Source organism: Alligator mississippiensis, chromosome 6 (assembly GCF_030867095.1).
Source record: "Alligator mississippiensis isolate rAllMis1 chromosome 6, rAllMis1, whole genome shotgun sequence".
NCBI lineage: Eukaryota > Metazoa > Chordata > Crocodylia > Alligatoridae > Alligator > Alligator mississippiensis.
Genome location: NC_081829.1, coordinates 71,071,634 through 71,096,372, shown reverse-complemented (window position 1 = coordinate 71,096,372; position 24,739 = coordinate 71,071,634). Strand labels below are relative to the sequence as shown.

General features: G+C 41.1%; 1 protein-coding gene across 1 annotated transcript in view; it reads left to right on the top strand.

Annotated features, from left to right (window-relative positions):
• BTAF1 (B-TFIID TATA-box binding protein associated factor 1) overlaps positions 1-24,739 on the top strand; it is a 96,178-nt gene that overhangs the window by 5,422 nt on the left and 66,017 nt on the right. Inside the window, exons 2-8 of the mRNA XM_014607826.3 lie at positions 5,832-5,955; positions 7,598-7,712; positions 8,742-8,888; positions 13,323-13,486; positions 13,774-13,910; positions 16,401-16,512; positions 19,116-19,184. Of these exons, the coding sequence (XP_014463312.1) occupies positions 5,832-5,955; positions 7,598-7,712; positions 8,742-8,888; positions 13,323-13,486; positions 13,774-13,910; positions 16,401-16,512; positions 19,116-19,184 (868 nt within the window). The remainder of the gene's footprint in view (positions 1-5,831; positions 5,956-7,597; positions 7,713-8,741; positions 8,889-13,322; positions 13,487-13,773; positions 13,911-16,400; positions 16,513-19,115; positions 19,185-24,739) is intronic.

The following is a 24,739-nucleotide window of genomic DNA, read 5'->3' as shown; positions in this document are numbered from 1 at the left end:
TTTTTGCACTTACAAAGCAATAGATTGTGAAGTTTCATGCTAATGTTAGATTCAGATGGTGGACACGTGGAAAGCTCTCCCAGAATTCCTAGTTTGTCAGAATAAAGCTTTGAACAAGTGAAAGTAGTGCTGGGAAATTTGAGGAACTGTACAAAACTAGCTTAGCAGCTTGCAGTGCTCCTGTAGATGAGGCCTGTTCCTTAATTAAAACATTGCTAGCACTTAAAAGTACAGGAATGGATTTTTAAGATTTTTGCTGATTTGTATTATAGTACCTAATGAATAGATGACTTGTTTTTGTTAGTTTTAGTTTCTGCTTTTATTTTTTAATTGCAGAAGACTGAAATCTCTCCCCTGAGCTCCCTCCCCCCCCCAGCTGAGTAGCAAAGCCCCATGGTAAATGGACAGTCTGGGGTTTGCAGTAAGTACAGAGGTTGCCCTATGGATATCCTTTCCAAGATTAGATACAAGTAGGTGATTTAGGAAGGGTCATCATCCCCATGAGACAAACCAGGCAAGGGAGATGGGAATTTTAAGGATAAATGTTGAACAGAAATAACTTCATAGGACTTTTCTCTTTCACCATCCTCTTCCATACCTCACCTTCCCAGGGTTATACAGGGGAATGTACATGGGTAAAGAAATATTTTTACGGCAAGAAAAATCAAACCAGCAAACAAGTTCCTTTTCTCTGTTAATTTTTGTTAATGGATAAATGGGACCTTGGTATGAGCCCCTGATTTGAGAAAGTAATTATGAAATTACAGCTCTGTGGGAACAGAAGGGTCAAGTCAGAGTTAATGGAATATAAACCAGAGGTGGGCAATTATTTGGTTCTGAGAGCCACATAGGGAGTTTTGATGAGCTGCTGCAGACTTGGTGAGCCCCTTTCCCCCCTGCACGTAGTAACTTGTCAAAACTCCCTATGGGGCTTTGGGTGGATGGGGAACATTGTTCAGGAGTGGGACAGGCGTGTTCCATTCCCTGCATGCCCTGTCTTGTGAGGGAGGGAGGTGTTGGAATCAGCCGGGGCTGCAGGGAGGTAAGGGGTGGCGGGATGGGGCATGGGGTGGGGGGCTGCATGGGAGCCAGCTGGGGGTGAGGGGAGGGAGGAGGTGGCAGGGGGCACATGCAGAACTCATTTAGTTGGCAGCTGCCACCACAGTGCTCCACATGGAGCCAAACCTCACCTGGGGCAGCCCGTGCCATGCTCCTGCCCATACTTGCTGGCCCCAGTCTGCAGCTTGTGGCAGAGCTGTTCCCAGTGCAGCTGCATCCAGCTAGGCTTACATTGTCACTGGAAAGTCAGGGGAGCATGGCAGCACGCAGTTGGCTGCAGCCACAACAGGAACAGCCACATTAGAAGCTGCATGCTGGTCCAGAGCCTGGGGCAGTATGCTGTTCTGCTTCCCTTGCCTGCAGCTGCTGCTCCTATCCCTGCCCCCTGCTGTGCTGCTCTGGGTGGGTGGACTGGAGGGATGTGTGGACCTCCAGCTTCAGCTCCTGGCTGTCTTCCACTTGCCCAGCTCGATGAACAGGCACTGGATCAGGGTAGAGTGGGTGGAAGGTGGCCGGGAGCTAGAGCTAGCGCTGGAACTCCATGCGCTGGGCAGGAATTGCCTGACCAAAGCTTCCCCCCTTGCCAGTCTGGGACTGGCATGGCAGGAGCAGCAGCAGCTGCTGCAGGCAAGGGGAGCAGAACAGCTTGCTGACCCAGGCCCCAGCCAGCACACAGCTTCTGGCGGGGCTGTTCCGGTGCAACTGCAGCCAGCTGGGTGTTGCTGTGCTGTGTGTTAGCCTGGGCTGGCAGGAGCAGGTGGGGCTCGGCCCCATGTGGAGCACTCCGGGGCCAGCTGCAGGCTGGATCTAGTCAGTTGGCAGGCCGAATCCGGCCTGCAGGACATATTCTGCCCACCCCAGTATAAACCCATTCATTTCAAGTGATCTGTTTAAATACAGTTTCTGTTATGGTGACTGAAAACCATAATGTAATGACCATATTTTAGTGATCTGTAGGAAATAGTCAATGATGCAGAATTTTGCATTGCAAATACTATGGCGCATGTGACGCTAGAAGTATATGCAAACTGCAGACAGTGTTTAGATTTGACCTAACTTGGATTAGATCTAAATGCTCATCTGTATATTCATGGGACTTAAATTGGGCCAAAAATGGTGGGTCCAATTTAAGCTAGTTCACCTACTTAAATGAAATAACTTATTTTGGGAACAGGTTAACCCAGTCCAATTCATGTCTGCATGAATTTGGATGGCAGCCCGGTGGGTGGGAAAACCAAACCACTCTTCTGAGCCCTGTTCTTCCCATTTGCATTCTCCCCCTCCAAACCCTGACAAAGCTACTTCTGCCCCCTACCCTGCACAGACAACCCCTCCAGACCTGCTTAACCCCCTTGCAGAATGCTGTTTAGACATTTTAGTTCTTACTCCTGTATTGAGAGAGGTGGGGGGGGGGTTGTTTTGTTTTATTTTGTTTTTTAAAATCACTTAATGAATGCAGGTATGGTGTTTTTTGCCTTCAATCTTTGTGGAACAACACACAATTATGAATAGGGGGCTATGGTCAGGATCCACAAAAGGACTAAGGTGCATAAAGTGGGACTCGTATGAAATTTAAGGGATGGAGTCCAGTAATGTGATTCTTTTAACCCCAGCCTAATTTATGGAATTTCAAGGGCCTCAGCATGGAAGTATTCACTGATAAAGTCCGCTAGGTGGCAGAGTTGTTGTTAGATTTTTGCAAGCTTGCATGATGGTTTTCAGATTATATGATCAAATCCAGAAGGAAAAAACAACTAAACTGCATGAAGGGCCACACAGCTGATTAGAAATGTGAATGACTGCTTTGATGTCTACCTTTTGCAGTATAAAACTCTAAACTCATACCATTTGAGAGGCTGGTTAAGTTTAATTATGTTGTTTATTTATTCATTCATTTATTTAAAAGGACATGGGCAGTTGCATTTAAAAATAAAAGACCAAAATTTGTAGGCTACCTTCCTTTGAATCTCTTATTATAGATGGGTTTATGCCAGGTTTATTCTGAAGACCGAAGAAAAACAAAGTACAAACTTATCAATTTTTTTTTTTTAACAGATCATTGCTTCTAAAATTTTATGTAGTCAAGTAGTGCTGCTTGTTTTAGTTTCCATATTTAAAAAATACCTTGTTACCTGTCTGAAAACTTGTGCATCAGTGAAACTGGAAGAAAACTAAGCATATTCTTTGGTTTAAAATGCAACAGCTGGTGGGAGTTGGACTAGTTCCATTCCCAATGATTGACAGTGGGAATTGTAAATTGAAATCTTTAAATTTATTGATGTCCATTAATGGAAGGTGGCTTTTGCCATTGATTTCAGGTGAATTAGAGCAGAGCTGTGTATGAGGGTGGAGTGGTAGAAGCATTGCAGCTTTAGAAGAAAGTCCTCTTATAGCTGATAGTTAATTTAAAACAAAAAAAAACCCTGGGTTTTTATTTAGAATAGGAAGACCAAGGACCTAGTCTAGCTGTTAAGTATGTTATGCCTATACAACTAATACTGAAATTAAGATTACAGTTTTTTTTTAAGGATGGGTCATGATCTTTTTGTTTTGATACGTAGAGAGCTCTTCTTCAGGGGAAGTGGTCTGATAAGTTTGCACACGCTCAGAATTTGTAGATGAAGGAAGATGGACTACTCGGAAAATAGCCGAGACTGTGTAAGACAGAAGCATGTAATTTACAAGGAAGAGCTGAACAAATGAAAATTTAGGACCAACGTTAAGAATGGGAACACTAAAACATAATTAGGACTGAATCATTTTGACAGCTACAAATCAATTGGTTTCAAACAATAATACAAATATTCTCTTTAAAGAAACGTATCTCATTAATGTCATCGTTTTTTCGATTATTTCAAATGCTTGTGGTTTTGTAAAGTTAAAGAAGCTATTTAATCTTTGTTTCCTAACCAGAGTAAACAGCTAGTCCAAAAATGTTAGGTTTGTGATGGTGGTGACTTTTTTTTTTTTTTTTTATATATGTAATACTAGGTACAACATGCTAACTTTTGCTACAGCTTTAACTACAGCAATTTTTGCTGTCTATCCACACCTCTAAACATAACATTTGAAATGATTCAAAGGGTGAGCAGGGTCCTTTGATACATGTCCTTTGAAATTCTCAAAAACTGGTGCAAGTGCTCCAAAAGTAACTATTGGAAACTACTGTTAGGAAGCACTTCCTGTTACGTGCATGCTATCTGTGTAGGTGGGACAGGAGAGAACTCAGTCCTTCAGCATATTCTCCCCCTGGGGACGCTCCATCCACCCCACCATCTCTGTTCACAAGCTGCCTGGTACCTTGGGGTATGTAGAAAAAACATACGCAGCCGTGTCTGTCCAAATCATTGAATCTTCAGATTGAATCGGAGGCTTCTGATTCAATTTGTAGAGATTAATGGGTCTCCCGATTTGATTCAGATTTAGAGCTTTGGTTGCCGAATCTCCACCAAATCAAATTGGCAACCAAAGCTTTGCACAGCCCTAATGGTTAGCTTTGCTCCTATGCGGAGGACAGCCACAGAAGGTAGTAGCCCTTTCATGGCCCTTGGCTAGGAAGCACACTGCAGCCACAGCAGCTTTAAAGCTGTCCAGCTGGGAACACAGCAAGGGGCTGTATGTCTGCTCTCTTTTTGAAGTGCTTCACTTGCGTAGTGTTTGAAAAGCTTCTGTATCCCTACGATAGGAAAACTAAAATTGACTTAGCTGTTCCCCCATCACAAAAGACCCTCACCCGGTATTCCTGGATTTTGCCCAGTAATTCAGGGATGAGCTATGTTATGGCTTTTTAGAAACATATTTAACTTTGTTTTAAAGATTCCAGGTGGTGATCGACATTTTACAGCATTCTGAGTAAAAACCAATTGAATTGATAATGGGAATTGGAAACCTAGAAAAGTAGGTCTGAAAGGGAATCAGGAGATTCTTAAATCATAATAGCAGATGCTTTTATCTTAATTTCTTTAGGTAAGAGACTCTCAAACTCTGAATCCTTTGTTTAAAAAAATCTCATGATAGCTCAGCTAATAATGAGCTAAAATAGTACATGGAACATATTTTACAGTAGCCAGAATGTTGTCCTATCCCAGATAAAAAGGTCAAGAGCATCATATTGACTTGTTCTGGGGTATTTAAGCTAAAGTTACCCTCCCAATTTAGTGATTGCACATCTGTGTACTCGCATGGGGAAGGAATGGGGCAATATCAGTGTCCAAAGAAAAAGCTGAACTTGACAAATAGGTTATAGCTTGCATTTCTTTTCCAACAGAGATATTAATGAAGGGTATTCACATTTTTTTTTTTTTTTTTTTCTCCTGGGTTTTCTTGAAAGACACTCACATGACAACCTCCTTCCAGTCTAACAGCAAAATTTTGTTGAGTTTTTAAAATTATTTCTGTTCTCAGAATAAGGTTAAAATCTCTATTTGATATCAGCAGTTGCTTGATCATGATTATAACTTAGTGAATCACGTTTTAATTTACAGCAGACGCTTTTTAATAGCAAGTAACCAGAACTTTTCTAATGTAAGGTTTTCCTTCACTACTTAATCTCTTTATCAATCTGAACATTTTCAAATTGAGTACATTGTTTACTAGGAAAAAACTTAATTACTGACTTCTTGGGTTACATCTTGTCTTTCCTCATACATCCAGCTCCCTGCAAATCATCAAGTATGGTAGAGGGTCTGATGGGCTGATACTAATGAAATGAGCCAAATAAACTAAAAATGTAATCCTCTTGCATTTTTTTTTTTTTTTTTGCCCGTGTTTAGACTTGATCGTCTCTTTATTTTACTGGACACTGGTACAACACCAGTAACAAGAAAAGCAGCTGCTCAACAACTTGGAGAGGTGGTGAAACTCCATCCCCATGAATTAAACAATCTGCTATCTAAGGTAAGCTTTTTATTATTATTCTTAATGCAGTAGGGGGTTTTGCCTACTAATGAAGATAAAACTAGATTTATCAGTTAGACTTGCATGTATAGTTTTCATGTACATTGCCAAACAGCCTTTGATTAATCTCCTTTTTTAAGAGACCACATTAAAGCTTCCCAAGTGTACAAAATGCAATTCTGCTTCACTTTTTTTTTTTTAAGTTTTATTAGAAAACTACTCTTTTTAAGCAGGTGATTTATCAGCCTCTGAGATGATCACATAAGATCAGTTTCACTGTGTATTTTATACTTTGTTAGACAATCAAGTACAAGGTGAGGAATTTAAGTTATGAAGAGAAATCTAATTATGAGTTTAGTTTCCTGTTGCTACCTTGGTAGTTGGGGAAAAAATTGCTTCTGTGATGAAGCTTTACAATCTGAAATTGTGTGATCACCCCGATAATTCTAAAAGGACTGGAAAAGAGACAGATTTTCATTATTTCTAGATTTTTAAATCTAGTCAAGTCCAGTGAAAATACTAAAAATATGTATTTGTTTGATAACTGATGCCAATTGGTGTTTTGGTTTGCTCTCTCATGAGGTAGGAAGGAGGGGCACAAGTCTACAAAACTGATACTTTTATCACAGTGAGTGTTAATCACTTTCACCTAAAAAAAAAAAAAAAAAAAAAAAAAAAAAAAAAAAAAGGTCCTTCAGGGTTGACACATACTGGTAGATTACTATAAAGTTTCCAGATTTGTCAATTTGATACCTCTTGTAAATGTTAGTCTGTTTCTTTCAAAAAGCAAAAATTGTATTGAGCCTCAGTATTCTGAGGAAATAGTCTAGATTTTAAAAAGCAAATCGAATGTGACTGGTTCTTGATTTGTCATGTACTTTTATTATGCATTTGTTTGCCTGGTACCTAGTTGTTTTGCTTGAGCAAGCGGCATGAAAGGTTTGTGTTCATTGGGGGTTTTTTTGTTTTTTGTTTTGGGGGGTGGGGGTTGTTTAAACAGCGGCAACCTGTATTTTGGGTTTTCTGTTTTTTGTGTGTTTTCTTGTGTTTTAAATGCAGTCTTCTGACCACCAAATTTAACTTATCTTTATCTTAGGCCCCCAATACATGTTGCATTTAAAATGTACACTTTTAAATAGTAACCAGGCACATGTGCAACTCAGTTGAAGGTGTAATAATGCAGTAAATGAGCCGTGATGTTATTTCACATATAATGTAGAACATCTTTTGACTCATTTGTATCATGCCTTAAAATTAAATGTGTGGTCAGGACCTGTCAAAGCACCCAGGGCTTTTAATAGATCCTGGTGCACAGGGAGTCTGGCATGGGGCTGTTCTAGTTAATGCCAAGAACCAAGCTTGTCCCAAGCACAGCCAACAATCAACTGGTCCAGGCTCCCCCTGCACCAGCAAGTAAGGCATGATTTGGGATCTAATCCTCATTCCCAAAACTGCATCCTGTCACGCATGATTGTTGGGGTCGAGAATTGGATCCTATCGCATGTTAAGTTGAACATCTTTCAGGGGCCTTCTACAACAATTTAACAGTTGGTTGCCCAGTACAAGAAAATATATAAAACTAACTTGTTTTTTGTGGTTTGTTTGTTTGTTGGTTGTTTTTTTTTTTTTTGTGCGTTTAAAGGTGTTGGTATACTTAAGAAGTACAAATTGGGATACTCGTATTGCAGCAGGCCAGGCTGTTGAAGCCATAGTGAAAAATGTACCTGAATGGAATCCAACTCCAAGACCCAAACCAGGTGACTTTTAAGCACATTATGTAAAATTGGTAATGACTAATGTATGATTACTGTGGTGTAAAACTTGCCAGACAGTCTTTTCCAACCTGCTTTACAGTCACAATTTGCTTTACCGTCACAATTTACAGGTTCTGTACAGATAAATTTCCTTCTCAACTTTATTAATCTGAAGCTTGCTTGCCTTTGTTTCTTCAGAACAGCTCATCTCTCATTGTGTTTTCCTTCTATCAAGGTGGGGAGTGGGGGATGGTAACCTATTTCCATCAAGGAATGTTTAGTGATTTCAACTGCTTTAAACTTTTATCTGCTGCTGACTTACTAAAAGGCAAAGTGGCATAATAGAAATGTACTGCTTTGTTTGCTGAATATTTCCAAATATTTCTTATACTTTCACAGATGCTCTGTGTGTCAAACTGCTACATCTGTAGGTTGTTTTCTCTCTAATTTCAGTAAGTGAAATAAGTTGTCCTATTAATATCTAGTGGCCTACTGCATACCTCTCTTAATATGCTACTCACCCCAAATCTGTATTTAGCCTTTTTTTGGGGGGTAAAAGGTTACTTTTTTTTCAGTTTTACAGGAGCAAAAGGTTTTTGAACTTGAACAAACATTTTGTATACAGATTAGTTTCGAAGAGCATATTCTGATGCAAGGTACGGGTATAATTTTCAGAACTTGAGTAGGTCCATACTTGTGTAGTGCTCGTAGGATGTTCATAACTCTTAATTAGCTCACGGGCTCTATAGGTCTGCGAATCATTTTGTTCATGCACTGTCTTTGTACACACACAAACTGCTTTCCAAGGTCTAAAAATCAATCCTTGTCTTCTGTTCATTGACTTTGATTTGCTGTGATTTTTATTTTTATTCTTTCCACATGAAATGAAACTGTACTCTTTGAAGTACTGCATCTTAATTTGTTTAAGATAGATTTTTCTTTTCCTCCCTACCTCTGCTCCAATTTTGGCATGAGAAGGAAATAGTTATTGACCTTTTTTTTCTTTGATTTTTTTTTTAACCTTTTATTTAGAACCTGGGTCAGAAAGTCCTATAGAAGATTCATCTGCAACTGATCGATTACGTTTTGATGGATTTGATATCTGTCGGCTGTTAAAACATGGGGCATCTCTTCTTGGATCTGCTGGCGCAGAGTTTGAGGTCCAGGATGATAAAGCAGGTATATTTTCTATTTGATTTATGTTTGTCTATAGATGATAAAATTTACCAACATGTGCAACTTGCTAATTCAGAGCCCAGTATTGTGTGTACACATTTCAAGTCCACTTCTGGGTCCACGGCTGCTCCGCCACCGCCCCCCCCAAGCTCGGCGACTGGTGCCTCTTGGGTCTGGGGGGCACACAGAGTCCCCCTGCAGCCAATGGCTAGGGGGTGCAGAGGGGGGCCCACATGCTCAGCGGTGAATCCAGTCCACTTCTGGATTAGCCACCGAGCACGTGGTACTTTGAGCCATGCCTGGTTCTTTGAGGTACGTTGAAAAAACATTTTAAAGCTGGGTCTATGGCTGAATGGCTGACTATCTGAATTGGCATCGAATCTTCAGATTTGGATTTGGGCTGAATCGGAATTGAATATGGCCTGTTTCACACACCCCTAATAGACAGTCTTGTGATATTACTACACCAGCAAGATAGGGAAGGACTGAATTGTACAGGCTGTCAGTAAAGTGTCTTAGTGTGGGTGGGTGTGTGAGCAAATGGTGGGAGTGGGAAGGGAGATATTGTCAAAGCAGTAATGTTGTGCCTGAACTTGAGGGGAGTAAAGTTGCAGCAATCGGTGCCAGAAGAAATGGTGCTGAATAGTAGAGGGGAAAAGTGGTAAGGGCTAATATGAAAATATGAGTTGGTTGGATAGAGAAAAAGCCCAATCTTGCCTGAATATTTGGCTCCATGGAGATGCCCAAATCAAATACTTTACCCCAGGGTTTTGGCTTGGCTGAGAGATCACGAAGCAATATTCAGCAGTTGAGGGTGGGAGGAAGCACTGGAGGAGATCTGGGTGGATCTGACTGTGTATCTGTATAAAGGTATCAAATGAACAGACATCAGTTTGGAGAGAGGAGACTGATCAGTAGGAAGTAGATTTATGAACCTCTGCACTTCCATGGAGGAGAGTTACAGGGGAAAAATGAAAGTGTTTAGTTCAGTAGTGCTCAACCTTTTGGCCCTGCAGGCCAAATGAAAGGCATTGGGTAGTCTGTGGGCCAGATTGAACTCTGGAAGCCCTGCACTGCCTCCACCCACCAAGATTGGTTAACAAGATTGCGTCCCTGCATCATTTTGTGGCCCTCTGTACCAGGATTGAGTACAAGGGGTGATGCCGGGCCCAATCCTAGCATGCAGGGCCACAGACCCATGAGGAATCCTGCAGTCCGGGTGACACAATACTGGGGGCTAGATCTGGCCCATGGTTTCACTTGTGGTATCAAGTGACACTAATTGAACTTCAGTGATCACATCTTATTGATGTAATTAGCTTTAGTTACCACTTTACCTTCTATGCTTTTTACTGTTTTGTGTAGGTACTAGAAAATAAGGTGCAGGGAGCTTTGTAATGGACTTCTGTACATATTCACTTACATCAAGAAGCGTAAAAACTGTCAGACTAAGGCGTCTAACTTTAGACCTCCTAATAATGAGGTTTAGGTTATATGGCCCCTGCAGATCTTACACTTAAGGTGCGATTAATCACTTAGTTACTACTTTAAGATGTGACTAACTCTGCCACATGTTCATGCAGTTGTGCAGTAAAGTGGGGAATAAGCCACAAAGTTGTTAAACAAAGTGTGTTAGTACATAGTTATTACACAAGTCAGAAAGTTATTGTACAAAATCAATTTTGTGGCCAGTGCTGACCAGCTGATCGGCCCTCCCCACTACAGGAACATAAGAGCCTTGAAGAGCTCCCTTGCACTTCTGTGCCTGGGAGTGCCAGTTAACTGATTGGCGCTTCCGGCTGTGGGAGCATTCTGTAGCCCTTCAGGACTCTGACACTCCCAGCCCCAAGGGTGTATCTATGAGCTGACTGGTGCTCTGAGCCATAGGTGCTCTAGGCAGTCAGCCTGCTACTGGCTGGTTAAGTGGGAACATGGGATCATGATCCCAGGCTCTGCCCTTCACCAGCAGTGGGGTGCGATTTGAGATCTTATTCCCAGTCCAACAAAAATGTTTCTTGCCACACACGTGTGGCATGGCAGGTGGTGTAACTATTGGAATCGTAGAGCAGATCCCATTGTGCCTTTAATTTGATAAATACTGAAAATGTGCCACTGAGCAGAGAATAAGAAGCACTTAGCTGGAACTTTTCTAAACTTTGGCAACAGGCTACTGACAGATATTCAATCGGACAACCTATATAGATTAGGGAGGTTATTTCTTTGATGAACAAAGTCATATACAAGGGAGCAAAAGTATGTGCTATGCTTATTTCTCAATACCTGAAAGTTTTTAATATAGATATTTTCTCAGTTTAAGTTACTCTAGATTGCCATGGCTGTCGCACATGCTGTTGGTCCTAGTAACATTAACAACAACAGTCAAATATGTAACAAAATAAATACCCATTACCTTTAAGCTTTTAATCTTCTCATGAAAGTCACTTGTATTGCATTCTAGATTACTTCCAGGAAGTAGTTGGCAGCTCTTACAATTTGGTATCCTGAATATAGAGAACACTGAGTTTACAATTTCATTTAATTACTTTAGTAAGCAAAATACTTTTCTGATGAATCAGTTTGCTAATAATTTGGTGAGTAAAGATGTACAAGTCTGAGCTTTGAAACTGCAGGTATACATCTGTTCAGTTAATATGCAGAGTTAAGCACAAAATAATGATGAAATGTTCGTATGTATAACTGTTGCATGCATAAACAGCTATTTGTGTATACATATTTACTAATGTGCGCAACTATAGTAAATATGAGCATTAAAATTATCCAGAGTCTTGAAATTCAGGCCCCACCTTTTGATTATAGTTTGTGTAGAAGTCATACTTCCTCTAAACAAGGGGTGTCAAACATACCGCCTACAAAATCCCACCTTCTGACTCCCAGTGCTACCCCTGGGTCTGGTCAGACCCGCATGAGGATAGACTCATGATAGGACCCAGAGTGATGGTAGAATGGAAGTAGTGTGTCCTAGGTAGCAGAGTTCCTGAATTTTCCCTGTTTTGATGTTGTTTTACGGCATGTAACTTATGCATTTACAGAATTTATAGGCAGAGGTACCTGACTTAAATCCTTCCATCTTGGTTTTCCCAAATTTCCTGGTAATGTCAACCACCCACACAACTCTAAATTGGTCGGTTTAAAGGGTGTGTTAATCTCACAGTTGGATAATGAAGTTGCGGAAGCTTCCGTTTCACTTGCTCATCTGTCCCCCTGGAAGCACAGCAGTCAAAATAATAGGGATAAAAATTAAGGGTTGACCTTGTTTCAGAGTGGCTTTCATAGTACAAGTCTAGAAAATAAAATGTAGCATGGGCAGTTTACCTGTTAGATTTCCACATTTGTTTTGGGGGCCTACTTGGTTCAAGCTTCAAAATCCTCTTTCATTTAATATAGACTTGGAGTGCCTAACCATAATGCTATTTAGGTGCTAAGCATTTCAAATATTAAGCTTTGTAAAATTTTTGAGACTGATAGCATTATCTTCACTTTACAGATGAGACCATACCCAGTGTGGCATAAAGTTTATGGGTAGACCTAGAATGAGATTCTGAACAGACCCTCATTATAAAATCTAAAAATAAAATTTTATATTCCCTTCAGCCTCTCTCCCCTTGAATACTTATAAGGTTAAGTTTGGTGCTAGGGAAACTAGCATAGGAAACAATTGGGTCCTGTTTTGGAAAACAGTGCTTTCAGGGAAAACTTGAAGTTCAGCTGTTTTCACACAGTATATGCTCTTCTTTAAATTATATTGATTTAAACCCACCCTCTCCCCCACCCAAATATTAGAAATTCTTAATTTGCCAGTGGTTCCCTAAATTATTTTGGTTTCTTGTTAAGAGGGACATTGAGAAAAATGTATTTTTGAAAAATTGGATGCACCCAGCAAGGGTGTGTACACAAAATAGCAGTACTAAATCTTTAGTTCCCGTAGAGCCAGGCTCTACAGTTTGACAGAAAGGGGTTCTCCTTGGGTATAACTTTTTTTCCCCTCAAGTGCTTATGTAGGAGACTTTGAAAATTTTATACATGTCACAAAACTCAGACGAGCCTCACAGAAGCTGTTTAAAAAAAAAAAAAACAAAAACAAAAAACCAAAAACTCAAAACAAACTTTTTGTTGAACTTTCCTTTTAAAAGTAGTGTTGCTTTAATTTAGACAAGTTTTTGTTGTTACTTAGATCCCTGAGGGACGGAGGAAATATATGAAATATTACAAAGCTTTATACTTTCAGTGGTTGTCCCAACTGTCACAAATAGTACATCAAAATACACTTATGAATTCAACAAGATTTTCCCCTCCCCATGACTTAAGATACTTTAATTAGTATTGCAACTTTTATGTCTTCTTTCATAATAAATATATTCTGAATACTTTCATTTCGAACACAGATTTCATATAAAAGTTGACTTTTTTTTTTTAAAGGTGAAATTGATCACAAAGAGAGAATAGCACGGCAGAGAAAACTGTTACAGAAGAAACTTGGCCTTGACATGGGTGCTGCAATTGGAGTGAACACTGAAGACCTGTTCAATGATGAGGATTTGGACTATATACCTACTTCAGCTTCACTTATAAACAAACAACCTGTAGGTAAAACCTTGGGCTCTTTGCAAGGAATAGTACAGTGGGTTTACTTCATTTGTGCTTCTGCCATTGTAATGGACTATACTTGAAATATTGTGCTTGAGTTGTAATTTTATTTTGTTCCCTGAACTCTTAAATGCCACAATTTCTTAATGCAGTGCCAGATTGAAATTCAGAGTAGCAAGTAATGGAGGGTGGTATGGGAAAGTGAGAACAATGTAAGCTACAGGGTTTATAGGATGTTAATTACAGGCAAGGTTGACAAATGACCAATTCTTAATTCTTTCAGACTCTTCAGGCTGCTGAATTGATTGATTCGGAATTTCGAGCTGGTATGAGCAGTAGACAAAAGAATAAAGCTAAAAGAATGGCTAAGCTATTTGCAAAGCAAAGATCCAGAGACGCAGTGGAAACTAATGAGAAGAGGTACTGTAGTTAAGTCTTTCAAATTTCAGTTAACCTATAGTTACTCTTTATTCCCTGGTAGTTACTGTGTCATTGGACAGCTCAGAAAAGCCTGCTCTGGCTTGGTAAGAAGAGCCGTTTGGTATTTGACAGAGTATTTGGTAACACCTTTGAGAAATATCAATGAAACTGTTTATACACAGGTTTTGAGGTGTGTGGGTTTGGGGGGGGGGGGTTGTTTCTGTAGTGTATGTGTAAACCTTCTCCCTCCCCCCCACCTCTGTTTCAGATTTCTGCTGCCTGACTTTCTAATCTTTCTAAAACAAAGCGTTTTTGCAGTATCATCACCAAATTTTTATCTTTATCAAGTTCTGGGAAGGTTAAAGAGAATGCAGAAGCAAAAGTGACAGGATAAAGAAAATAACTTAACCACAGATTGTCATATCATGCAGAAATAAACTAGACTTAAGTTCTCTTTTTAACTACTATTGCAGTGGTTCTCAACCTTTTTGAGCTTGAGTTGCCTCTCCATAACTTTTGTGAATTCAAAAACTAACATATTACAGTGCTTACTTCCTTGTTGGGGGGGAATTATTCAGGCAGGGACAGGCCTGAGCCTGAGTGTTTATTTATCTGCTTTTATCTCTTCATACCTCAAGGCACCCTTCAAAGGATTTGGCAACACCCCATGTGCACTGGCACCCTGGCTGAAAATCACTGACTAGTTACAATCAAGAATTGTGATTAATTTTTATCTTTTCAGTGAAACATGTACTCAATAACCTTTTTGGTTTTTGGGGGTTTTTCCCCTAAATCATTCAAGTGATTTCCAATAGCTTTAACAGTAAAACATTAGCTGTTGTGTAATCTTGCAGTTGAGGTTTGTTTGGGTGGTTGTTGTTGTTTTTGTTTTGTTTTTTAATACTCTGGAGCCACATCTAAATTTAACCCTTTTTTAAGAATATATATTTTCAGAAGTAGTTACATTTACATTTTTGCCCTCCTCATTACTTGACACGTAATGATTGAGTCCAAATTATGGTTTTTGAAGTTTGCCAATAGCATATTTTTAATTTAATGCTATGTAACTTTTTCTAGTATACATATGATATGATGTTTTCATTTATACTATCAAAACAACATTTTCTTTCCTGTTATGGTGGGGAGGGGAGGGAATTGTCCTAACTGTATGAAAATATCCACTGTTCACTAAAATGGCTGTGCAGTGGCATTCCGTATGCTTGGCTTGTTCATGTCTTTGTTCTCAGCGACTAGTAATACCAGAGTTGTAGGTGTCATTAACTTTTTTGTTTTGATGTTAACTGTTCTCCATAAAAGATTAATACAAATTGCTAAATATGTTGGGTATAATATATGTTGAGTATAACTGATACTCTTTAATGTCTTCATCAGCGACTTGGACGAGGGAGTCAAATGTACTCTGTCCAAGTTTGCAGATGACACAAAGCTATGGGGAGAAGTGGACACGCCGGAGGGCAGGGAAGAGCTGCAGGCAGACCTGGATAGGTTGGACAAGTGGGCAGAAAACAACAGGATGCAGTTCAACAAGGAGAAATGCAAAGTGTTGCACCTAGGGAGGAAAAATGTCCAGCACACCTACAGCCTAGGGAATGACCTGCTGGGTGGCACAGAGGTGGAAAGGGATCTTGGAGTCCTAGTGGACTCCAAGATGAACATGAGTCGGCAGTGTGACGAAGCCATCAGAAAAGCCAATGGCACTTTATCGTGCATCAGCAGATGCATGACGAATAGGTCCAGGGAGGTGATACTTCCCCTCTATAGGGTGCTGGTCAGACTGCAGTTGGAGTACTGCGTGCAATTCTGGGCGCCACACTTCAAGAAGGATGCGGATAACCTGGAGAGGGTCCAGAGAAGGGCAGCTCGTATGGTCAAGGGCCTGCAGACCAAGCCCTACGAGGAGAGACTAGAGAAACTGGACCTTTTCAGCCTCCGCAGGAGAAGGTTGAGAGGCGACCTTGTGGCTGCCTATAAGTTCATCACGGGGGCACAGAAGGGAATTGGTGAGTATTTATTCACCAAGGCGCCCCCGGGGTTACAAGAAACAATGGCCACAAGCTAGCAGAGAGCAGATTTAGACTGGACATTAGGAAGAACTTCTTCACAGTTCGAGTGGCCAAGGTCTGGAATGGGCTCCCAAGGGAGGTGGTGCTCTCCCCTACCCTGGGGGTCTTCAAGAGGAGGTTAGATGAGTATCTAGCTGGGGTTATCTAGATCCAGCACTCTTTCCTACTTGTGCAGGGGGTCGGACTCGATGATCTATTGAGGTCCCTTCCGACCCTAACATCCTATGAATCTATGAATTTGGTAACTAACATTTTGTTACTTATGACAATTTAAGTTTTGACTTTTCCTGTTAAACTCTTCTTCTTCATCCAAAACTCTAAAGAATAATAAAATACTATGCATTTCTACTTCTGTACATGAAGGTTCATGGATATGATGTGATGTGTTTTTAATTTTCTTTTTTAGCAATGATAGTACTGATGGGGAACCAGAAGAAAAGAGAAGAAAAGTAGGAAATGTTGTCCTCAGCCAGCCTGCCGCTGACTCGAAAGTTTTGGTAGATAATACATCAGAAGAGGTACAGTATGTCCTTCTGTTCTAAAGAGTGACATAATTTGACCTTGGCTGATAAGTTGATTTTAAGTTCATTTTGACATTAATTTACCAAAAACAGAAAAGGGAATTATATTGTCTAATCAATTTACAGCTACAACTAAAGTATGTTTCTGAAACTGCATTTCACATGGTGAAAAATTAATGCATATTACAATCCAGTAAGCATTTGTTGACAACAGTCTGGCTTATTTGTTCAGTAGGCAAATTTACTAATAGTGCCTGTGCTAGGCAAGTGAAAACAAAAAAAAAAAAAAAAAAAAAAAAACCCCACCCCCAAACTTTTGATCTGGCTGTATTTGGTAAGAGGCAAAACATAATGAAACCATTATAACTTAACTATTTTTTACACCCATATGCTTTTTTTTTTTTATCAGACTTACAGACCTTAGCTAAAGTTTATTTTAAAAAATCTGTATCTTGATTTGAAGCTTTGAACTAGGCCATAAATCAAAGTATAAAACTAATTTGCATTGTTTGTGAAGCAATGACAGCATCTCACAAGTTGTTCAGTTGGCTTTTATTTTTAATTTTGCTGATGGCTAGACGTTGAGTAGCTGCCAGTTGGTAGTCTTTGCTCTAAAATTCGGTTATTTTTATGGAGTTGTGTTGAGCTATCTAAAAATAAATGATATAATGTCATTTCAAGACCCTTTTACCCAGATACAGAACTATCAACTTGTACAGAAATGGTTTCTGTTCTGTATTTTTGTGTGTGTAATGTATATAATAGAACTTGAGAGGCTTGTGTACTTGCTGACTCTGGTTGGTAAACGTTCACTGTATTCTGATCCAACATGCCAATATAATGTCAGAACCTGGGTCTCCTAGGCTAGTGGCTTTACCACTGCGATATCCTTTCTTTATGTGCAAGCATTGCAAGTTTAAAAACAAAACCAAAAAAAACACAACTCCCCCCCCCCAAAAAAAAGTTGCTTAAACAGTACATAAAGGTGACTTAGCAGATGATGGAGTTGCATGATGGCAAGTTGTGACTCGAACCTTATTTTTGTGTGAAGACAAAGCTTGCAAACCATAAGAATAGAGAGAGGCTAAGAAACCTCCCTCTTTTGTGTCAGAGCCACCTGAGGAAAGCTGATCATTTCCAAAGGAAGTCACATTATTACCAAATGAACTACGTCAGCTTTTTGCAAGTCTAAACATTTTGGCAACACTACTAAATTTTTATCTATTGCTTTTTATCTTTCTGCTTTATTAATTGGGAGACGTCACGGCCTTGTATCCTTTAACTTTAGGGAGTGGAAGTGTGAGGGCTCATACATGCTGCAGTTACACAGCTATGGACAGGCATTACATTTGCATCGGGAAAAACACCTTTTTCTTCTGCACAAACAATAAACAACCAAAGTATAGACATTCAAGCAGTTTGATTCTGCTGCAAACTGTTCACTCTTTCAAACAGCACTTCTGTTTTTTAGTACCACTTACAATGCCTGTTTAGTGCAATGCATTGGAAGTCCCTGGGACTCCCAATATCCCACAGTTCCCCACTTTTCCCTCCCCTCTGTCTCCAATGGGGAGGGAGGGAGAGTAGCTGGCTCCCTAATAGCCTGCTCGATGGTGAGCTGTCAAGGAATTCTACAGTATCCTGCTACACTTTGCACAAAACTCTCCCTTGGACTGTGCAAAGGGCAGTACTGATTCAAGTCACGCTGCATAGACCTAGACAGTCTGGGAGTCTTGAAGGAACAGCAGGAGTTCCATAACAGGTGTGCTGTGCCCCCTGCCCCCCCCCACCCCCTCCCAAATCTCTGTGCATGCACACACACATACCACCACTTACCAGTCAGCAGAGTGGACAGGTATGGGGTGGAGGTGGAGGCTTATAGTTAGTATAAGAATTCCCACCACCATCACTGCAAGAACCCTGGCAGTGTGCACCACCTAGTCATGCAGAGAGGGGCAGGGGGAGCCTAGCTGCAACTCAGACCCGGAGGGGAAGGGAGCATGGCTTGATCTGTGGGGTGGAGGGTGCAGGAGGTATGGTTTGGGCCCAAGCTGGCCCTGCTGGGAAGGGGGCATGACTTAGCTCCATGGGGAACAGGGGTGTGGCTTGGTGGGGAAGAGGGAAGAGGCAGGAAGAGGGACATGGTCTGCTCCCAAACTGGCCCTGATCTAGATGCAGGGAAGGGTCATGGCCCAGCTGTGACCAGCCATGTAGGGCTTGGGATTTGGGAATTTGGTGAGGGGAGGGTGGCTGTATCAATGGCAACTGCTCCCCTGGTGCCAAATTTCCCACCCTGTGGGGAGCCCCATGGGCCAGATACGGTGGCTCCACAGACCACACTTAACTTGTAGGTCAGAGGTTGAGCACCCCTGGTGTAAACTCTTAAATAAATAATAAAATCTTTTAATGTGTTTCCCTTAAAAAATATTGTATCGTTAGGAAAGTTTTTAGTTCCTTTCTAACTGAAGTAGGAGAAAGTTACTATGGTGTGATTATTTCTTTTAAGGAAAAGAAATAATCCTACTGGAGGCCTCACTGGCGGGAAACTTCCTAAATGATTAACCCCATTAACTTGTAAAATACTTTTTTTTTTTAAATAGGTAAATGAATGGCCTTTGGAAAGCTTTTGTGAAGAAGTATGCAATGATCTTTTTAACCCATCATGGGAGGTAAGAAAGCTATTTAATATGTATAATGTTTATTTCTGATTTGCAAAGATGGGAATGTAGACCCACTTCCTCACAGAACAGTGCATCTGTTAAGTGTTTATGCCCTGATCCTCTTTCAAGAATGACTTGAATTGAATTCAGTCTACTTCAGTGGTCCGTGCACGAGTGCATTCCTAGAATCCCGATGAATTGAACGGGAGTTGGCACAAGTGTGCAGCTTTGTTTCAGCAGTCCTTTGTGTGGGACAGTGGCCTAAATATCCTTTCCTGTATCCCTCTCTTCTTTTAAATATGACCCTTTCTCACTCAGAATAACTAAATGTACATGTCAGTACAGTACAAAAAAAAAACAGTTGGAGTGAAGGATGAAATAGAGTAGGAGTGGCTTCTCTGTGGCATGTGGCAAATAGCAGGGAGGGATGGTGGCAGAAAGCAAAGCAGCAATTCAGGCAGGGAGCACAGGAAAGAAAGAACAAGTCAGGAAGTAGATTGGAGTTGCATTTTGGGAGGATGTGGGTCTAATTTTGCATGCCTGCCAAAGAGGTTGGCCCCACTCAGATAGGGTACTAATCCATGTAAGTGGGGGTTTTTTAAGCAAAGGAAAATGGAAGAAATTATTATAGTCTTCTCTCTAGTAACATTAAGGCCATTCAAACTTGTAGAGCATATATTGACTAGTGTAGGTAAAAAAGGGTGTTAGACCACACCTAGCTGCTTTGGTGGTTTAATCTGTTCCCAGCAGTGTTACATAGCCCAGGTACAGTGCTAGATTAACATGTGTACCATACTTCTAGTTCAGGAGGTAATGCATGTAAAACAGTGCTGTAGGAAGGCACCATTGTGTGGCAGTAAGCATACATGAGAAACAGAAATGTATTAGCTTAGTTGTTTTTCCTATTTTTTTACTCTAATCTAGTGACAAGGATAGTACAAGAACCAGGGGTGGGAGTTGAAGCCAGACAAATTCAAATTAGAAAAGGTGACTCTTTCCTCAGTGAGGGTAATTGATAGTTGAAAGAACATACAAAGCATGTTGGTGGATCCTGCATTATTTTACACTTCAAATCAGAAATGAATATTTTTAGAAAGTGTCACCTTTTAAGCAGCATTGTTGTACCTGAAGCAGAAATTTAATTCAGAATGTACTGTGACTTGTATTTTGCATGTTGGATTAGACCATCACTAGGCTTTGTGGCTTGAAAAGCTGTGAACTATGTTTATGATGCCTGTCTTTTGCAAAAGCTTGCCTCTCACCCTGCTAACACACACAAGTATTAATAGCTGCCTTTGAGTGCTGCCAGAATAATTGTTTTTGGAAACCATCTGGATTGTCAGTCTTCAAATTGTAATAACTTGTGTGTGGGCTGTCACACTAACAAGATAACATGGTAGTTTTTGGTTTTGGTTTTCTGCTTAGTGCTTCAATCACATGAGGGTGTATACTGTCTGCTATGTCCATACTAAGTACAAACTGTCAGCAAGCTCTCATTTCATGGTTTGCAAGAAAAAAAATGTTAGCTAAATCAGTCCCATGTGACTTGTCGGTCTGTGGCCCTGGATAGATGTAACATTTGAAAGTATTCTAAATGCCTTTGACACACTTGAAACACTGAGCATACAGATTTTCATGGATGAAGAAACATTTCAGAAAGTGAGGGACCTCTTTGAAGCACTTCTTGAAACATCTGTATGCTCTACACAACAAGACAGGGAGTTGCTTGATTTCTCCCCCCTCTGCTATCTGAGTGCTCTGTTCTCTGCCATCTTCCACCCACCCCCACCTCTAAAACACACTTGAGCTCTGGTCTCTTGAGAAGGCCAGGGGCTGAGAGTTGGAGGGATTCCTGTTCTCTAGCCCCAGGGCAGAATGTAGTTTCACACTTTTGGGTAAACGCTTACTTAAAACAGCATTTTCCACAATTCCGGCACCTTTCTTCTGGGGTGTATTTTTGCAATTTCTAAATTCCTAACTACCTGTTCCGCTACTCCATGGATTGGCCGTCCCAACCCGAAAATAGCCTTCACTAAAGGCAGCCCTGTTTTTCTTTCTTTGAGCATGGTGTGCTGATTATTTGTCTGCTGCCTGTACTGCTCAAAGCAGGGCTTCAAACAGCAACAGAACAAGCAATCCAGAGAGAAAAGGAGCAGAAGCAGCAGCTTAACTATGGGGAAAGGTCTAGGGAGCCAGAAGTCAGCAATAACTGATGAAAAAGGGAAAAAAGTAGGTTAAAATGCAAACTGTCCAATGTATTTATACAAGTGTAAGAAGTACGAGAAACACAAGGTGAGCTGCAAGTCGCAACCTGTGAAACGAATGCTCCAATTGATATCGCAGCACTGTGACTGCGATAAGCTCTTGTGACTGAAACATCATCATTGAGGGCTACAACATTTCAGAAGGATAGCACTTTCTCCCAATGCTAACATTGCAATGTATGTCAAAAATGCATACACTTTATTCTCTGATTTGAGGAAGAAGGCAGCAAATCAGAGTGGATTTGGGTGAAGATAAACTGAAAGATACAGTATGAATATAATGGTTGGGATTTATTATAGACCACCAAGTCGGGAATAAGAGGTGGATGAGGCAGTCTTCAAAGAAGTAACAATTGTCCAAAAGTTAGGAGGAAATACTGAGGGAAGAGTTTCAACACATCTGCTGAAAGAATCACAGTCAAACAAAGTATTGAGAGAGTTCTTAATCTGTGTGGAGGATGACTAGAAGATCACTTATTTTGAATCTTGTATTGACTAATGGGGCAGAAATGGTGGAGGATGAGACTATGATCATGACACTGGAAAAGTATGCAGTCAGCAAAACTGAAATCTGCCTTTTTGAAATCCAGACTTAAGGAGATAAGTAAATATGGTGCCATGGGAGGACAGACTTAAGGATAAAGGTGCCCAAGAGGGCACAGTATTGGAAGGCCAACAAGAAGCTGTCCTGTCACAGTGGAAGCACAAGAATGGCAAGAGACCAGTGTGGCTCCACAAAGAGCTTGTAGAATGCCTCAAATACAAAAGGAAAGTATAATGGATATGAAAAGAGAGACTGGTCACCAAGGAAGCATAGCAGGAACTTGCATGGATAAAAATCAGGGAGGAAAAGGTTTTTAAAAAAAAAAAAAAATTCACCTGTTTAGGCAAACATAAGGACAGGACAAGAAGAAGAGGTTCTAGATAGAGAGAGAGAGATCTGTATATCCATGGATGGATGTGGGTCCACTGTTAGAGTGAATTCTTAACAGAAAATGCAAAGAAGACCGAGATGCCCAACAGCTACTTTGCCTCATTCTTCACAAGCTGAGGGATGAGATAACAAAGGAAACAGAACTTTTGATGGTCTGAATGAATCAAAGTCAGCAGGGCCTAATGAACTTCATCCATGGGTACTGAAGGAACTTTGGCAGAGGAGATCGTGGAGTCCTGGGCAATAATGTTTAAAAAGTTGTGGGAGACGGGTGATGTACCAGAGGACTGGAAAAAAGCAAACGTAGTGTTTCTCTTTTAAAAAGGCAAAAAGAACCAGGAGAAGTGATAGACAGGTTAGCCTTACCTCAGTAGCCAGGAAGCTACTGGAGTATACCATAAGGAGGTCCAATTGGAAGCATGTAGAGAAGGAAAGTTTGATCATGAGCAGCCATCATGGATTTACTGTGAATAAATCATGCCAAACTAACTTGATTTCCTTTTTTGACAAGATAACTAGTTAGATGGATGAAAGGAGTGCTGTGAAATATTGTGTATTTGTCAAAAGCTGTGTTGGAGTCCCACATGACCTCATAAACAAATTGGCAAAATGTGGGCTAGAAAAAACTAATGTAGGGTGGATAAACAACTACCCCAGATGCCACAAGCAAAGGGTAATTATAAATGGATCCGTATTGGAATGGCAGGAGGTTTTGAGTGGAGTCCCACAAGGGTCTGTCCTGGGCCCTGGGTACTGTGTTCTTAATGATATGGATGCTGGAATAGAGAGTTTCTTGATCAAACTTTGCAGGTGACTTTGAAATTGGGAAGGACTGTGAACACTGGAGAACGAGCAGAATTCGGAAAGATCTTGACAGGTCGGAAAGCTCGGTTGGAGCTCATGGGATGAATTTCATTGCTGACAAATGTAAAATGCTACCCCTTGGGAATAATAATCAGGGTCCCATACACATTATAGGTATTGTGCAGTTAACTGGCTAATTGCACAGTTACTTTTTTAAGACCAGCTACATGTGCGAAGGACTTATCACACAATAAACAGCTCCAACCAGCTTTAAAGTTAGACTGTGAAAATGTTTACTAACTTAAAGCTTGATGGCAACCAGCTATAAATTTGCATGTGTAGCAGGGTCTCCCCTGCGGCTGAGAGCCCCATGAGCTGCAGGAGTGCACCTTGCTCAGTGTGAAATCCCCAAACCCTGGGGATTGTGGCTGCTGTGACTTCCCCAAGGCTCAGGGAAGGTTTGGGGGGGCAGTGAAACCCCTAGCCCATACAGCTCTGTCTCATTTGCACCTCATCTGGGGCTGAGCCCCAAAACTGACTGGGTGCCTGTTCAGTTGCAGGATTCTTGGTCCTGGCTGTGCATGAAGGGCAGCTGGGGCTTGGAGCTTGGTCAGTTGCAGGGCTCTTGATCCTGGTTGTGTGTGAGGGCAGCACAGAGCTGGGAGCTCGGTTACAGGGATCTTGGTCCCAGTTGTGCATGGGCCCCCTTGGCAAAGGGGGATCCCAGGTGTAGGAACCTGATTCTTGCCAGTGCAGGGGGGGCCCACTCCAATGCCTCTGCACTGGCTGTAAGGCATGATTTGGATGTGTGATCCCACAGTTACACCTCCTGCCATGATGTGTAGCATGTCAGGAGGTGTGATTGTGTGGATCATGCATTGGATCCAGTTGCCCCTTTTAAGTGTATAGGGGGTCCTCAAACACAAATACACCGTGCTGGATAGCAGCACTACAGAAAAAGATCTAGGGGCATTTTTGCATGTGTTACTGATGCAGCGCCAGGTGCTTTTAATTAGCCATGCTAATTAAAAGCCCCCATGCATCCTGTGAATCAGCAGCGCAGTGTGCCTCCACATTGAGGAAATGGTGGCAGTACACTTTGAACTAAAACATGTTTGCTGTGCTTTAGTTCAAAGCGCACCACCATCACTTTTCTCAGTGTGGTGCATTGATGTGCTAGGCTGTCAGAGCACATTAATTTATGTACTCCAGCAGACCTTATTAATCGAGTGCTCCAACATGTTGGATTTCCAGCACATCGGAGCATGCTCCCCGCATGTTTGTAAGTGTCCTAGGAGTCTTAGTGGGTCATACTCATACAAGTCTTCAATGTGATACAGCCACACAAGTTTTAGTTTCACTTCTTTTGTTAGGTTTTCTTTTCTGCTGCTGTTTTTGGTGTTTCTAGCTTTTTGGGAGAGTGTTATCTGTTCTTTCCTTTCCGAGTAGAAAAGGGTGGGGAAAGCAACAGCTCCTTTCTTGCATTTCTGTGCATGTATTTTTGTTTTTGGTGGGTTTTTTCCTCCTTTTTTGGAACCACTGTTTGTCATTCTGAAGACATT